General features: G+C 35.0%; 1 protein-coding gene across 1 annotated transcript; it reads right to left on the bottom strand.

The window, feature by feature from the left end:
• Positions 1-1,495: 1,495 nt before the first annotated feature.
• On the bottom strand, positions 1,496-16,359 carry LOC145619235 (26S proteasome non-ATPase regulatory subunit 2 homolog A-like). Its single transcript, XM_081673884.1, has 25 exons — positions 16,000-16,359; positions 15,769-15,869; positions 13,890-14,010; positions 13,733-13,792; positions 12,461-12,528; positions 10,546-10,588; positions 10,254-10,319; positions 10,105-10,143; positions 9,949-10,031; positions 9,467-9,581; positions 8,958-9,032; positions 8,283-8,441; positions 6,405-6,512; positions 6,220-6,324; positions 5,983-6,123; positions 5,798-5,902; positions 4,828-5,049; positions 4,176-4,289; positions 3,878-4,093; positions 3,335-3,394; positions 3,139-3,252; positions 2,967-3,052; positions 2,751-2,859; positions 2,081-2,259; positions 1,496-1,995 (listed from the first exon to the last, which is right to left on the bottom strand). The coding sequence occupies exons 1-25, from the start codon at positions 16,114-16,116 to the stop codon at positions 1,920-1,922; spliced, it is 2,682 nt and encodes an 893-aa protein (XP_081530010.1). The 5' UTR covers positions 16,117-16,359; the 3' UTR covers positions 1,496-1,919.
• Positions 16,360-18,190: the final 1,831 nt, after the last annotated feature.

Below are 18,190 nucleotides of genomic sequence, written 5' to 3'. Positions count from 1 at the left end.
AAGAATGAGAACATCTAAAAATAGCAAAAAAGCTGAAAATATACCATGTACAATCTAATTTATAAAAAATCGGTGTACTAACAAAATATCGCACCGGAAAATCACTCGGGTATTTAAAACCTGTATTGTCTTAAAAATAACGAATTCGAAACTTTCAACTTTAGAACCAAAAAAAGTACAACTAGCAAAACATTTACACTTACATTAAAATCACTCAGATATTTAAAACCCTTATTGAATTTTATTAGGTACACGTAACTATTTTTATTGGCTTTTTTAAAGTTCTCATTATTGTCAAATTGTCACACTACTAGGGAAAAAAACATAACAATTCATTATCGCACCGGAAAATCACTCGGGTATTTAAAACCTGTATTGTCTTTAAAAAAAAAAAAAGGACTCGAAACTTTCAACTTTAGAACAAAAAAAAGTACAACTAGCGAAACATTTTCACTAATTTAAAATCACTCAAATATTTATTGGCTTTTTTAAGGTAGTCATTAATGTTAGATTGTCACACTACTAGGAAAAAAACATAACAATTCATTCAAAATTCACGAAATATAATTACAAAAAAAAAGTCATTATGTTCTAACGCAACAATACAATCGACAAAAAACAAACTCTGAAATTTTCCATTTTGAACTATCGCGCGCGAGGGCAACTAGTTTAGAATTAAATTCAAGAAGAGAGTAGGAGAGTATACGTGCTTAAATGAAATATATATATATATATATATATATATATATATATATATATATATATATATATAATCGCTAGACTGGCACGTGTGAGTCTAGTCCAGAAAAGAGAGATGGACCGGTTTTACACTAAGTTAATGACTTAATGTAAGCCAGCCTTTTTTAAGAATTTGGGCTTTCAATTTGGACACATGTGGTTGCAAATGTTTGTATCATGTCATTACCAAATCTATTAGAAATCAACTTATTATGAGATGTAAGTAATTCCATAGATATTTTCTAAGTTTGTTCCAAGCACATAAATATTTTCCAAGTTTGTTCCAAGCACCCTCTATCGTTCAATTTCGGATACGACTCGAATTTAGGTTGTATTTCCTCTTTTCTTATTAATTGCATCATTTGGACTTTTAACAATTCACAAACCCCTTCTTTATTACCTTTTGTGTTTTATTTTTCAGGAAAAATTTAGTCTAAGTGGCATCTTTTTTTTTTTTTTTTTTTGATTCACTAAGTGGCATCTTATTAAATCTATCTTAATTTATGCTTTATATTGGCCTTTAAGAAACTCCAAATAGTACAATTCAAAAAAAAATAAAAATTAAAAAAAAAAATGGGGGACATATGATTCAAACATAGGCCCAGTTGTTCCAAGTGCTACTCATTTCTAGTTCAGGTCAGATCAATTTGCATCAAGTCAACCTACAGCTTCTATGAAAACTACACGGGTAAATTGTTTGAAGCATTTAACATGTGCAATGGCAAAACAAATGGATGGATTGATTCTTTACTTTGACATCCTAAAATAGTAAAGACATCTCAATAGACTAGCCACACCCTTTTATGTTTTAAAGGGAAATATCAAGAGCGCATAAAACAAACATATGGAATGCGAAAAAACACAATATATTTCATTTCATAATTTAAAGACCATCTACTTTTAATTTCTGCTACAAAAAACGTCCCTAGGCATGTTCACAACATTGCATCAATTGATCCTCATCCGCAGCCATGCTAAGTCTTAGCTACTGAATTTCTGGCTGGCCAATCACATAGTAACAGCCTCGTCAGCAGCTCAAGGGCACCAGTAGCAGCTTGACACCCCATTTTCACCTCCAAAGAAAATCTTCGAGCCACTACAACTAAACTAAACCCCACCTCTCCGAGGCAAAGCTTAATCGTGAATAGAATGATTACTCATGACTTTGCTGGCCTGACAAGTTAATGCTCCTCTCTGTATTCTGGGTTTTCCTTCAAGATGACAAAGCCTTCGAGTATGGACGATAAAGGAATATACCTAATAAAACCAACCAAAAAAAAACATAAGCACACATGCAGAGTAAAAATAGATGGCCAAAGCATATATACATAAAATCTCTTACTTTTCCGTGGCAAGTTCTGCCCTGTCACCAGCAGAAAGAAGAACTGGGGTTGAATGAGTTTGGAAACCAGTAATGGTCTTGGGCCGACCCGCCTGGCCAACAACATCAACTGCTTGACCAACCCGGACAGGTACTGAAAGGGGCTTAAGGTTTTCATCAACAGTCAATAACATTCTTGGCTGCAGAATCACAGACAAACAGACGAAGCAGATAAGTACATGACTCAAAAAAAAAAAATGGCAAGACACCAGAAAGAGTGGGACCACATGAAAAAAAGAAATGCATCCTGATATTATGGCTTGTTTTGAAATTTAATTACTGAAGAAACATATGGATAAGTAAAACTAAAAAAAAAAATATTCAGAAAAGAAAAACTATAAAAATTACTGATTTTCACTTGTTTGATTGTTTAATGAGCAAAGGTCTGCTGCAAAGCTTGAAGTAAAGAATTACTAGGCTTTTGTTTGGTTATTTTAATGAAGAACACTTTTGAATTTAATACGATTACCGCACAGTTTTTCCACTGTAATTGAAAGAAATAATATGGAAAACTAAATGGTGGAGTTGTAAATACAAAGTCTCCACATGTACATAGTTTTCTCACCCATCAAACAAACGTGGTAAAATTATATTCAAAGATTTTAAAGGAACTTGGATATAAATAACCAACCTGCATCGCAAGGACAAGAAAGTAAAGCATATAATGATATTTTCCCAAGATGATGGCCTTCATATCCAGACATGCATGAAGCGTTACTACTAAACCAGCAAGTGCCATCCTGTTAAAACAAAGTGACATTACATAATTACAACCAGCAATTAGAATGCAGGCAAAGCAAGCGTCTGTTGCTAGACCTGATTTCAAATATGAAAAACAGACACTTACGGGGATAACAAGAAGCGGTCAGAATGATATGGGTTGAGGGTCAAAAGACCTTTCCCCATATGTACAAGACCTTGAGCAATCCGAACCTGCATTAATCACAAAAAAGTTTTATCCAATCAGAACAGCAGCGACATAACTCTTGACACAGGGTAGACGTGCTAGGAGGCCTTACACAGAAGAGAGCACTAGCATCCTTGTAGTAATAGCTGGACAAATTTCTTAGCATCCCAGCAATTCGGGCATTATTGGTACCAGCACCTATCAATCCCAACGAAATAATGGCAGCCTGCATGGTGAAAATTAAATTAGACATGACAAGATGAGAAGTATACACCTGAAAAGAAACAGGAAACAAAATTTCCAGTTACCATAGCTACATCTGAGTCAGAATCATGGCTCAGTCTACTTAAGGTATCCATAACATTTACCTGCAGCATAGGTAATTAAAAGATAAATCAGTAACATGGACAAAAACTTTTCATATGTACTACAGGAAATGCTTGGGAAACGATATTAAGTGCTAACAATGTGTTCTGTGTTCTGATGGAAAAGAATCCTCAATTATTGAAATCAACAATTCCAAGGCTAATCTTCCTTCTATAATTATACATGTTTCCCCTCAACTCACACCAGTATAATCAATATCAAATTTTATCAAAATCTCGAGGTCTGTATTTCTTTGGTATTCCATCTTTCAGAATATTACTATAGGTCCAATTTACTTTAATAAATGCATGCTTCAAATTTCATAAACATGTACAACATTCACTGTTAAAGAGCACATAAATAGTAAGGACATTTCAGATAGTTTACATAGACACCTAGCTCCTCAAGAGTTTGCTTATACTATAGTGATACTTCAGAATCTCATGACACACAGAAACTTAATCTCATGACATTTCAGAGCTTACTTTAGGGTTCGATATGCATAAGAGACCAAGTGCCAAAGGAACTGCACGGCGGATATTCTGCTCTCCATACTGCAGCAGATGCTCTAGTGAACGAATTGCCATCTCAACACCCAATTCTTCTGCCATAGCTACCATGGCAATTCCCAGAACAGCTGGTCCCTGGTGCGTTTCACCTTTGTCAAGATGTTGTGCGCAGTGACCTAGCAGACTCTGGACCTGCAATAAGGAAAACAACAAAATTGAGAAAGCTATTTGACACATTACAACAGCTAATGGAAGCCATGTCTATAAACAGAACCTTAAGAACATTTCCAGTTCCAGCATAGGCACAAGATAGAAGAGTCATATCACAATGTTTCCTGATCTTTTCATTGAAAGTCTTAGAAACCTCTGCTGTTGCTTCCACACTTTCCTGTAAAGGAGATACAAAAGCAAATAATCAAACAGAGTCCACAATGTCATTAGTGATATTCAGAACAGGTACAGAAACATAAATCTTGGAATTATAGTCGAGATAGTGTGAAATTTTGTGGAGCACAAGTCCTCAAGAAAATGTCAATTGTTACGAAGCAAAAATCAAAGATATATGCTCTAGCAGTTCATTTGGTACTGAATTATAAATATTTGGATATAGTCAGGAATTGGTGTGAAGATTTTTGAATATATATCAATGACAATCATAAAGAACATCAACTTCTGAAGGGAGTAACATCTTTCCAAACTTATTTCTACTAGCTACTACCATTCATTACCTACCTGGGCCTTAAGATGCTATTATCTTTACATGGGATGTTGCATGTAAAGATTAAACACAAAATCACCTTAATTTGTAACCTTGTATCAAACCAGCCATAAGAAAATGTTTAAACTAGTGGGCATCTACTCAGTATAAAGGGGTGAGGGGGACCAATTAGATCATTAAAATTATAATTGCACTAATTAAAAGTTACCTGCTTCCCTAAATACAAAAGACCAAGGCCCAAAGGTAGAAGCCTCGCAAGTGGCTCCCCTAAATCAGACTCACTCCTATCCATTAATGCAAATATAATTGCCTGTGCAACCTCTTCATTACAGGAACCAACAAAAACCAAACCAAGTGAAATTGCAGTGAAGGCGATAACATCAAGAGAAGCCTTCGTGTCCCCAAGAATCGGAGTCAACTTGTTGCGTATCTGCGGATGGCAACTATAACATCAGATATTTATTGAAGCATAGATAAAAGCACATCAATACATAGAAGGCACTATGACACACTAACAAATACAACTACAATATCACAATCAGACAGCATTACTGCCATACAGCCTGTATCCTGTCAGACAGCCATAACGAGTAAGACAACTATGATGTCAGCACGTTACTGATACCTAGTACAATTTTTGCCAGTCTACTCTTATTCTATTCTTTAGATTCGAATTTCCACATTTCTATTTCCCGCTTCGGTTCATCAACTGTAGGGTAAAACTGGCCATAAGTATTGCTATATAGGTGTAGGCAAAAAAAAAAAGAAAAAACAAAGGAAAAGACGATTACATCCCAAGAAATGCATATTAGTCAACTGTGATAATCCATTGTTCCATATTCTTTGTCAGGTGCATGTTGCTTACATGAATGACACCAGTGAATGAAATACATCACAAAGCAGGTTACTCTAGGTGCACACGAGGCACGTTTTTTAAATACAAGCTTGTAACACCCAAAATTATAAGCACATTAGCTGGGATGGAAGGAATAACATTGATGCAATATGAGACTTTTCCATTTCTATTTTATTGATAGAAAGAAAATCATTTCTGTTTGCAACACAGTAAGCCACTACGACTCAATACATGTCTTGAATCCATCAATTCAAAAACAACCTTTAGTCTTCTATTTTCTTTCTTCGTAATAATACAGCAGGTGCACACAAATAGAACATACCTGTTCATTCTGAGTGTTTGCATATGTAATGCCCAAACCCATAATGGCACCAATCCGAATAGCTGGATCTTCTTTATCAACATAATCCCCCAAAAGCGCCAGAGCCTACAAGAAAAATGGATATCATAAAACAGCAGATACTTCAAAAGTTGCTCAAGTATAAGGATGATTCTACTTAAACATACTGGATCACAGTCATTCTTTACACCACAGTTCACAATTCCAACACCAAGTAATGCACCCGCAATAACGTGATTGTCAGTACTGTGGAAGTACTTGTCCAGTTGTGCAAGTCCAGAATCAACATCCCAAAGCAAGATCATACCCTGCCATACAAGAATTTTGTAAATCAAAAAAAGAAAATTGGCAAAAAAAAAAAAAAAAATGCATAAAGAAAGAGGAAAAAAAGGTAAAGCACATACCAAACTCGCAGCAGCACTAGTTTTCCCGTGTTCTTTGTTTTTAAATAGCCAATTCCCAGAAGAACCCCCGGTTGAGGAATCAGCAGGGCCAGTCATCAGTTTGTCCTGCAGCAACCACCACAACATGCCTTAAGCACTATTTATAGAGCATAAAGCTGTTAATACCAAATAATGGAATACAATACCTGTCCAAAACCAGCATTTACAAAAGCATTCACAAATGTAGCTGCCAGATTTTGTCTAGCAGAGTCAACAGTTGCACCAGCACTAGCACGGCCATCCAGTAAATGAGCCTAACAGCCAAAAAATTGGATACAGTCAGCATTTACTAAGCAAATATTCAGAGAAATGTTGGAGCAACAGAATATGCATGTATAGATTGCCAAAGACATAGACAGGCGCACACACACACACACACACACAATGCTGTGATAGCACAATCAAAATACATATCAGAGAGCATCACTAAACAGCATGAATAAAAGGACATGATATAATATCAACATATCTGTTCAAATAAAAAATTGGTTAATAAAAGGGTAAGCGACAACTGAGTAAAATAACCTCAAACGACATACTTCCTCCGTTTCTTTATGGTTGCAACACTTCCCTAAAATGGAAATGTCACGATAGTTGCAACACACCATAAAAAGGAAGGTTTTTATGGTGAAAATTGTACATGGCCCACTTGATTATACTCCTAACAATCTCTTAACCCCATTTTAAGTGTATTATATCATGTGAGGTCCACTTTTCTTAAATATCGTGATAAAGTGTGTGTTGGCAACTATAAAGAAACGGAAGAAGTATTAGTTAAAGAGAAAAAAAGGGGGGGTAGTTTACCACATTTTTCAGTGACATTGGTAAAAAAAGACAATATGAGTTCTGTAAACATATATTGATGGTGACAATTAAGCCAAACTGGGCCAGGTGTTGGATCAACGGATTAGACAAAAAATTTAATTTATATTTTAAAATTAGAAAAAAAAAAAATGTGTTCCCTTTTTTCAGTATTTTAGTTATAAATTTATCAACCCGACCTTTTTATGTCAATAAGCTCTTACACTAACCCCCTATTCCCCATTTTTGATTTATGGCTTCAATGAAGAAGACATGAGGAATAAAAAACAACAATTAGATGATTTCTTATTCACCATAAACAAAATTTCTATAGCTGATTAAGGACATTTTGGATTATTCAAGAATAAATTCAAAAAATTAGCAACTATGGTATATTGCTGAGTATAAATGGCTGATGTGAGATAATAAAAGTAATTGCAATGCCATACGAGTGTAGTAGCCAATAGTACATGAAGTTTTTATTAAAAAAAAAAAAAAAAAAAAAAAAAAAGGATTTAGAGAAAGCCACAAATGAAATAATGTATTACACTAAAAAAGTGAATTGAATTCACATCATTATAACAACTAACAAGTGTGAAGATGTTGTAAGAAATAATGTTAATTACTAAACAAAAAAGACAACTGACATATAACCTCACTTTTGGCCCATTTTGTGGCTAACATCGCTAGTACTTTATCTACCTATGTCACTAGAGCTTTATTTATATTACCAAATTGTCAAACTGAGAATTAATTTTCCCCAAATTGTCACATACCCTCGCTATTTTTAAACAATTTGGTTAAAAAGAATCCTTCTAATTTACATCACAATATTTTTGTTTACTACATATAAATATATAATGCATTTAATCCTTTAACTAGAACCCTTTTACTTATGAATAAGAAGCAGCAACCTAAAACGTATAGCTATAACAAACATAAGCACAAAGATAGAAAGGGAATAATCCACATGACTAATTAACTAATATAAGCTTTAAGGCTTTTGACTGCATTTTATGATTTACAAACGAAGGAGATAAAAATGTGGGATCTTATTAGAATTTTCTCAATATCAATATTTAAAATTTCAACATTTCAAGTTTTTACTTTTCAAAATTAAAAATATAAATGGTCAAATACGTGCATTTGCGACTGCAAGAGCCAAAGCTGGAATGAATGGAGTACATTGCTTCAAATGGATGTAAAAGCACATAAGATATTACCTTATATATATCCTCAGGTGATTTGGCTTCCATAACCTCTATATCACGAGCAAGGGTCAAATAACCTTCACTCAACTTAGAATTGTTGATAATATCTTGCATTTGCTCCCTTTCATCATCATCTGAAACCATGTCATCATCGAGCTCAAATAAGACACCCTGCATAATAAAAAGTTGCTCAGTAACAGAGAAAATATACAAGCCTGAAATAGGCTCATAAGTATCTTCACATCATAATCAACTAACTCCACATTAAACACCAATGACAATGAAAGAACATAGGTGAGATGCAAACTGTACAAGACAAAATAAAATTGCTACATAATCACCGTACAACAGAATCAGGAAACAGAATCCAAAATTGAAACAATCTGTAGAGCACATTCGTAGATGTCAAAAGGGCCAAAATAACCAAGACAAAAAATTATTTTTATTAGCAATTAAACCAAACCAATAACATATCCACTGATCTTATATATCTGATGTGCACAAAACTCAAGACATTCACATCAAATTAGTAGTGTGCAAGGAACAGAATCTGATAAGGATCTGAGCACAGATACAAGGCACTGGCAAAATAATAGACAAATACTGGACTACTCTTTTGAGCGGTATTGCCTTCGACAGACAAAAGCCAATAGAGGCCTTCAAGATAATGGAGAATTCAACACTCACATGTCGTGCAAGGATGTAACAAAACTGCTTCTTCCGCAGGAGGTCCTCACAAGATGTGAAAATCTGCTTAACATACTGCAAGACAAAATGAACGTAAGAGTCTATACACAGTCGAAGTGGGAACACAAACACGCCATCCAACCTTATACCAAGTTTTATGGTTAAAAACCAGTTAAGACATAAAAGGCCCTATATACATTTGATAGTTTGCTAGTCCGCTTAATCAAAATTAACATTCCACCAGCAAACACAAGGACTGCTGAAAATAATGAGCACCCAATGATAAGTTGCACAATACTAAGTCCAAGCCATTTAATTAAGGCCCAAGTTTTTCCACTTATATCCACATTGATAAGAGTTAATTTGCAGTGTAAGAAATACTTTTTATTTAGGATAATTGTAATTTTATGGGCAGTTTGGCATTAATCAATGATTTTTCTATCCCACGAAGAAAAAGGCAGGGGAACAATAGAGAGAAAGTTTTTAAATAATAGGAAAGGGAGGCAAACCTGCAAGTTGTCCAGGAATAATGAAACCTGCAGTGCAGAGGGATACTCTTCACATTTCATATATATAGAATGGGCGATATCAAGGACCAGCATATCATCAGGGCTAGCAAGATATCTGCCAATGTAGCAACGTAAATGTGAACAGCAGTAAAGAAAACATGTAAAGATAATAAATAAATAAATAAAATACGTATAAAAGCACGTCCACAACACATAACATAATCCAGGCAAAATTAATGGGCCAATGGAGCTGTGCAAGGCTGCAAGCAAAATCTAAGGACCAAGGTAATACATATACCAGATACACTCAAATGATAATTGTTTAGCATTAAAATCACAGTTTAGACAACTCACATCTTATGATTCTAGTCAAAAAAAAACAACATTTTGAGCATTCATAGACGATAATGTAAGGAATATGATCAGACTCTCAAAACAAAATCGTATGGAGACAACTAAAGAGGAAGGTGTAAATATATTACTTGGCTGCAGCAGTCAAATAAAGACACGTCCTTTTGTAATTTTTATCATCGACATGCTCTTGCAACAAATCAAGATCTTCCACCTAAACATTACAGAGGGACATTGTATTAATGTTTTCAACCACAGCTGCAAATCCAAACAAGATAAACATGTACCTCCATGAGAAGATCAACTGCTTCAGGCTCAGCATTGTGCTGCAATACAATGAAGATTTATCATTAGTAAAAAAAATGTCTAGAAAGGGTTGCTGAAGAAAATGCCATAGCAAATTCAAAAATACTTCTTCAAACATGCAGAAAATTACCTTCATGTGAAAAGCAATAATTTGTTGTACAAGATCCATGAGATCATCAATAGGGGCATCCTCATTCTGAAACCATTAACACATTAACATTAAGTTCACCAAGCTCACAAACACCAACAGGAAGCTCCTTAATAAAAAAAACCACATAATAAGGGCAGCTAGAAAATGCACAGAATGAGATCACACTAGCCAATAAGATGTAGACTCCATTATAAATCAAAAATTCAAAAAATTTTATGATGCAAAGTATGAGATCACACCATCAGATAATCATTAAACCAAAGAAGCTTACCTGACGCTTTGTGTATTCTTGTGCAATCTCTCCAGCCAAATTTCTGCACACACCACACCAAGAACAAAAAGAGATTTTATTAAACTAAAGTTCATAGAAGTATGAAGTAGACTGCACATGACAAGGATTGCTCATTGCTAAGCAATGTGAAGTGCAAAGAGTGAATAAGTTGGGACTGAACACTGAACAAAATTAACAATATTTGGAATATAATGTTTGCACTTGTCTCCAGTAATTACAAACTCTTCTTTGGCTTAAAAGTTTCCAGGCAAAATACGATATTTAGAAATATTGTTTACCAAAAGCATGAAGCAGACTATAGATGACAAGTATTTTCACACTGTTAAGCAGTTGTAAAATGCAAAGGGTGTGGGCCAGAGTGCTGAACCAATTGAACTTTGAGGGGTGAAGTCTTATGTTACAAAATGAGGATACTATATGGGTACGGATCCGAGTATCCAGTACGTTAATTTCAGAGTTTTAGACACAGAAACCACCTTCACATTGGACATGGCACATAGCGTAGATACAACAATAAAGATATTAAGAAACCCCAGCCACCCCCCCCCCCAAACCAAGCCCCATCACCCCTTAAATTGTACACAACCCACAGCATTGTACGAGTAATGTTAATAAAATGGAGAAAAAAAAAAAAAAAAAGTTTACAGCCCACCCCCACTTACCAATCCATAACATGTGAAACTTAAAGACAATAAAAAAAACTTCAGGGTTACAGCCGCCCCAGTCCCCACCTTTTTTCCCCTATCTGCCTTGTTGTTAAGAAGATCTACAAATGACTTCTATGGAAATGCTTCCACTCTAGGATGCTCGGACTCGGGTAAAGATCAGACTCGGAAATTTATAAAATTGAGGATATGGGGACACTAAATTAAAGAGTCCAAATTTTAGATATGGACTTGTGGACTCGAATGTGTAAAAGCAAACTTAAGAATTCGTAGTTAAATTTTTTTTTTTTAAAAAAAAAAAAGTGTAATTAAATTAAGTAATAATATCAGATAGTAAATAAAGTAGAAAAAGTCGAAGGAAAGCCTTTTCCCAATTGCCATTTAATGTTGACACAAGATTAATAATGTGAAGAGAACCATGTGAGGTCTTGAACCTAACCCCACCATGCATAAGCAATTGTGTTTCTTCCTCCACCTACACCCACCCACATAAAAAATAAAGAAAAATGTAAACGCACGCAATTGAAAATGGAGTAACATCAAAGAATTCCCATTGCCTGATTATAAAAAACCAAGTCTTCTTGGTGGTCGTATATCCCTTCCGATCAAAAGACCTAAGGTTTCGGCTCTTGTTTTGCTGAATCCGACATTTTATTTCATAGCTAGGGTTCATAAGTTCATAACTTCCGAGTCCCCTTTCTCTTCAAAGGGTTCAACCCGGACTTCATGTCCACACTAGGGTCGTGTCATGTGTGTCATGTCGACACTGGTACGGAGGGGAGGTGGGCTGAGTCCAAGAATCACAGCTTCCACTTATCCCCGATTTCCTTTCCTGTATTTTCGATGTTTTTCGTAATAATGACATGAAATGTACAAGCCGTATTTCATACCGGATTGCGAAACAACCTAGATATGGAGGGTTTTTTTGCAGTGTCTTAAGACACAATATTTGCAAAAAAAAAAACATTTGCACATATCTCTAGTATTTACATTTTCTTGTTTGGCATGAGAGTTTCCAAGTCAAAATACAGCATCAACCAATGTTATGTAAGAGTCAAGTACACTAACATAAAACACAAAATGTATGAAAATAATGCTATTACCAAAACATGAGCAACAAACTACACATCTCTAATAGTAAATGCTTAAAGATCATGAGCCCCTAGATAATCAGTCTAAGAGATGTATTTCTAGTAAACAAATAAAAATATTAAAACAAAAAATGTTACCTCACATATTCATGACCCCATGAACCAATATCACCCTCAGATCCCAATAGCCTGTACTTCAAACTCTCCTGCAAGAATAAAAGAACAAATAAATCTTAACACTTTTAATTCAAGCTTACATTGCATCATCATCAGAAATCAAATAAGCATTCTCATTAAATACAAAGTCCACTTGCAAGCATGCTTCAAAAGATGAAAAACCATTAAATAATAAACTACAAGTCAGATGGCGCCACCTGTTTCTACATTATACTATCAAAAAAAAACATTGCATTCAGTACTACCTAGCCATATGGCATCCGACCCTATGACATACCCCATACCCAAATCAGCTTTTCCACCCAAGGGATTCCATGGCAAGGAAAGAAAGAAGGAGAAATCAATATTTTGACCTATGCTTTTGTAGTTCATGAGTTTATGAATCAATCAGCAACCACTAACACCCTATTAAAAAGGCATAGCCTTCAGTACAACCTTGACAAAAGGCATACATAACTTAAAATAATTTTTCTGATTAACATTGATTTACACAGATTAGAACTGAACTTAAAATAGTTTGAAAGTTTATACATAAACCACTAATACAAAGGAATAATGATGAGCTTCATTTTTATTTTATTTAAAATAAAAAGTATAATAAATCAAAACAGTCAAATAAATATTTCTCATTTCCAACGAGCCATAGTACTTTCTGACTAATCCAAAAGAAGAGAATATAAGATATAGTATCGCTCAATTATTAAAATCTTTGCTTAATTGCATAATATCTCACAATATATATATAAATACATATATATAAGGCATGCATACACCTTTAGGCAATTGGAGAGAGAGTGTTGATGTGTTAAGTGGGTGTAAGAAAATTGTGGAGAAACTATGAGACTATGTAAAAACATTGGTGGGTGTAAGAAACAAAATGGAAAAAGTAATAGAAAGTAAGTGGAAAAGGTGTATATATTGTGAGGCAAGGAGGTAATGTAGTAAAAGAAATCTGCCAAAATAGAGTAGAACATAAGTGTAAAGAACTTTCAGGAATAGGTAAAACCATAAAACTTCTTAAATCAACATCTGTAATTTGGTTTTAAAAAAAGTGTGTCAGTGCTTACATATATCAATTAGAACAAAAGCCAAATTTACAGTATATGATATCATGAATCAACATCCATGCATAATGGCCTTAATGGGACCTAAGACAAGATTAGTAAGCCAAAAGCTGTCAAGTCCCCGACCCTGCTTACAAAACACTAAGAAAAAAGATTAGAAACCACTCACCCGTTCACCCTCTGCTGACATGGTCAATGCCAAAACAGATAGTATATCAGCTAGAAATTCCTGCGTTCATCAAAATAAAAGCAAAGTCATTCAACTTTAAAATGAAGGCTACATACAGGTAATAAGAAAGATCTGCGAAGATTCAATAGGGCAGTACCTTCAATTCAGAACCACTCATTGTTTCATAAAATGCTTTCAAAGTCCCATAGTGTGGGCGGAGAAATTTCAAAGGCTTTGGGACAGAAGTCATAGAACTTGTCGCGGATCGAATCTCCTGCCTACAAAAGTGAAATTTCACATAGCTCAAATAACTTATCACAAAATTCTGCCAACATATGCTTCTTCCATTTTGCTTAGTGGCATCATACTCACTTTTTACATTATTTGTGTACTACAACATGATGTGATCATATAGGATCTAGTTATATTTGTCTCAATATAATTTAGTAATTTACTCAGTAATTAAATATAGTACCTAGTTATACTTTAATGTTGGGAATGTTTAAGTTAATAAATTACAATTACGATTTAAAAAAAAATACACAAAGTTGAAACCTTCCCAAATTGGAAGCCATACATAATATGTTCAAAAAATATAACAAAGCAAAACTCTAATTTAATCAAATAACTAATAAAAATATCCTACCATAGGTTAATTGTAAAACAATACTAAATATTGTGAATTTCCAACAATACAAAATATAGTGAATTCCCCAATCATACCTGCTACAACATATTCACAGACTAGCGCTTATCTGGATAAAGATATTTCTTATTCTCAGTTATTTTCAAAAGCATCTATCTAAAGAAGATGACTCTAAAATCGATTGGTGCTATATACTACCTCCATTCTCCAACACATTCATTTACAGAAAGTTGCTACAACATATATACATAGAACCTCTTTCCCAGATGACGATACTATTGTTCCAAGCTACTTTCAGAACCTACAGTGATATGTAGGTTTCTTTTATTACATATATAATACAACACTTCCTTGACAGGAAGTTTCAAACAACAACAACATTACTAAATTTGGGCATGGATACCCTCTATTCTCTCCTCACACTTAGGGGGTGATCGGTATGAATACTGGAAACGGAATGGAAAGGAAACAAATAAAAGGGGGAAAGGAATCATTTAACCCTAAGCTTTTCATTTGTTTGGTTAAACCACATAGAGTAATCACTTAACTTTCTTTCTTTTTGTTTGAGAAGGGTAAGGATAGTTGTTACCTTAGGTTTTAGAGACGTAACAAATAGGTGGAATCCATTACCCCTAGTTAATGGTAATTATAACTCAAACTTTCTAACCACACACTTGGAAACGGTAATGTTTAATTAAATCTGTTTCCAAGCAAAACAAAACCTTACAATTCATTTCAATTTCATGTCATATTGACATTAAAATAAAATTTTATAATGACAATTTTTCATTATATCTACAATTCTAATAAATGGAGAACTATTAGATTTACAAGGAGTCTACCTTAAGAAAATCTAAGATGTAAAAAATATTAGAATTGATAAAGATGACTAAGGGTCATAATAACATGAATCCTTTGCAATTAAAAGAGGGGAAGAAATGTATTAATTTAAGCATCTAACTTTAACAGAAGTACAGTTCTTTCTTTGCTTTCCTTAATTCCTAATATGTTCAATTGGGACAGGTAGAAAATACAAGAACCACTTTCTCCCACAATAATGTTTCTATGTCATCAATGGCCGTAATGTCAGCACATTACAACGACAATTCAGTGCTGAAACTGTCGATCAAGACACCATCAAAATCAACCATTAACCTAATTCCTTCGTTTTTCAACGGAAATTCCCTATGCATTCAAATTACATTCTCTTTTCGCTAAAGCTACCTAATTTAATAATGTCAAAGGAACCCCACAATCAATCCTTGAGCACAACACCAATTATAATGAAATCAGTAATTCCTTCAAACAAAGTTCTCCACTTCCACAGAATTCCACTAGTACCGACTACCAGAAACCGAAAACTACAAAACAATTTGCAAAAGGAAGTTACCTCATACTCTCTAGAGCTACTCTCTGCAGCCCGGGATCGGGATCCTGAACCCGCTCGACGTATAACTCCAACTGCTGCTTCAAAGCCAAGTCCTCCTCCGACTACATTCAACATCAACATCAACATCAAATGATTGCAACAAAAACAAAAACCCAAAACAACTTATCGATTACTTCAAACACCGAAAACACAAAATTAGACAGAAATCAACAATTGAAGAAAGAAAATTACGAGATCTTCCTCCTTGTCATCCTTCTTTTTGGGGTCCTTCGAAGGAACCTTGGTTGAAGCTTCATTGCGATTGGCGCTAGGGTTGCCAGCTCCGGTATTGCTCGGCTCAGGGTCCATGATTGCGAGTGAAACCCTAGGAGAGAGAAAAATTAGGGTTCGAATCGAATTGAAGATTGCGAGTGTAGGAAACTTGAGGAGTTTGAGTTCGATTAGATTCTCTCTTCAGACTTTATCGAGTTCACAATTCTGGGAGGAGAGAGAGAGAGTGTGTGGAGAAATTGGGAAAGAGGCGGAATTAATAGGTACGGAGTTTGGGTTTCTTTTTGCTCAAGTAGCTTTGAAATCTCAATTGTAAATTTCAAGTCCTATCAAGCACCAAACTAGATACTTGTATAAACGAAGGTGGCAACTTTGTAAATATAGCAATTATAGCCATAGGTACTTCCTCAATTATTTTAAGGAAAAATACAATTTAATAATTCCAACTATTGACGATTTATCTAGAATAATCCCAACTAAGGATTATAATCTAACAGTCTCAACTTTGGCTCTTTTTTTTCTTATAACGGTCCCAACCGGTCAACTACGGGTCAACAATCGGTTACAACAGATCATATGCCACATGTCAACACACGATTGGTGCGAAATAAAAAAATCAAAAATCAAAAAAACAAAAATAAAAAATGTCATTATAATAATTAGAAAATACAAAAATCAGTAAATTAAAAAAAATAATAATAAAATAGTTTTAAAAAATTGAAAAAAAATCAGAAGTTCAAAAACAAATCAAAAAGGAGTCTCTGGCATGGTTTTCTTAGTCGAGTTTGATGGTTTAACCCTGCGGATCATCGAACGCCGAGCCGAAGGAGCTCTCCAAAATGGAATTTTTCATATGAGCGGTCGAGATAGTTTTCGTTTACCAGCGCTGTTAGAAAAAGTAAACGAAAAGAGTAATAAGAAGTGAAAAGGGCGACGGGAAGAAGTGGCATTTGGAAGTGTTGTTGACTGGGTTCCCAAGCTACCGACGAAAGTCGGGCGAAGAAGCGGGAAGGCCAATCCACGACAGCTGACGGCGGATTGAGGGCGGAAACTATGATTAAAATTAGGCGCTTGAGTGGGGTCTGGGGGTCCCTTCGAAATGGAAGAAGGAGTGCAGTCAATAAAAGAATAAAAGGACTAAGTATTGGCAGTTGGCATGTTCGAGCTAAGATCTTTTGAGGCCGGTAAAAACGGTGGCAACCCTCACCCCGGGAGCTAATAAATAACTACATAAAAGTTTACGCCCATCCCCCTTTTATTTCTCGGGATAATTTCAAAAAGACTTGAATCTTCTGTCTTTTTGAAATGAAGTCTACTAAATCGATTTTTCCGAACCTTACTCGCCCAGGCAACTGGAAAAGTAGGACGAACGCCAAAAAGGAGTTCAGCTTCTAAACGCAACATCTGCAGTCAAGTGACCAATTCACGGTCCCATCCTTCTACCCTTTCCCGGGAGTCGGTGACTATTCATAGCTATTACAAAGTTCGACCTAATGCTTTATTTCCATCCTAGTTGATCTTGATTCGACATTAGAAGTATATTGCTTTCTCCCCAAACCTCTTTACGTTGCTCTCCCGCCTTAACGTAAGAGAATATGGGAGTAATTACCTGTATAAAAAAAGTTTTCTTTCTTAGTTACGACTTTCTAGTTTGGCAGCACCTTAAAGCTAAGCTAGGTAAAGTGCTTTATCTCGTGAAATCGGGGCAAAACAGCTGACATTTTAAAGGAAAGGGTTTTGCAGATAAAAAAAGAGTTCTAAACTTGTAAGCAAATAGGAATTACCTTGAGAAAGGACCTCTAAATCCGACGACCTTGGCTGAAAAACTCCCAATTAGGTCTGTAGCCTAACAAGAAGCTACTTCTTTTACTAAGACTTATACTCAAAATTTACTTTGAAAGCTTAAAGCAAAGAAAACGAAGGAGATCTTCATTCCAGTCAGCTCACTTACAGAGCACCCTAACCCCATTTCCTCAAAAAAGAAATGGAAAGGGCGGAAAGCAACCATATCGAATGGTCCTTCGACCTTCGTTTGATTTTTGCGGCCGGCATAGATCTCATGAGACCCGCCCACTATTACTACGAAAAAAGAGCCCTGTCCTTTTCCGTTCCAATCAGACCCAAAAAAAAAGAAATCAATCAAAAGTCAGTG

The sequence above is a fragment of the Chenopodium album genome, chromosome 27 (assembly GCF_948465745.1).
Source record: "Chenopodium album chromosome 27, dcCheAlbu1.1, whole genome shotgun sequence".
Lineage (NCBI taxonomy): Eukaryota > Viridiplantae > Streptophyta > Magnoliopsida > Caryophyllales > Amaranthaceae > Chenopodium > Chenopodium album.
This window is presented reverse-complemented; position numbering and strand designations above follow the sequence as displayed.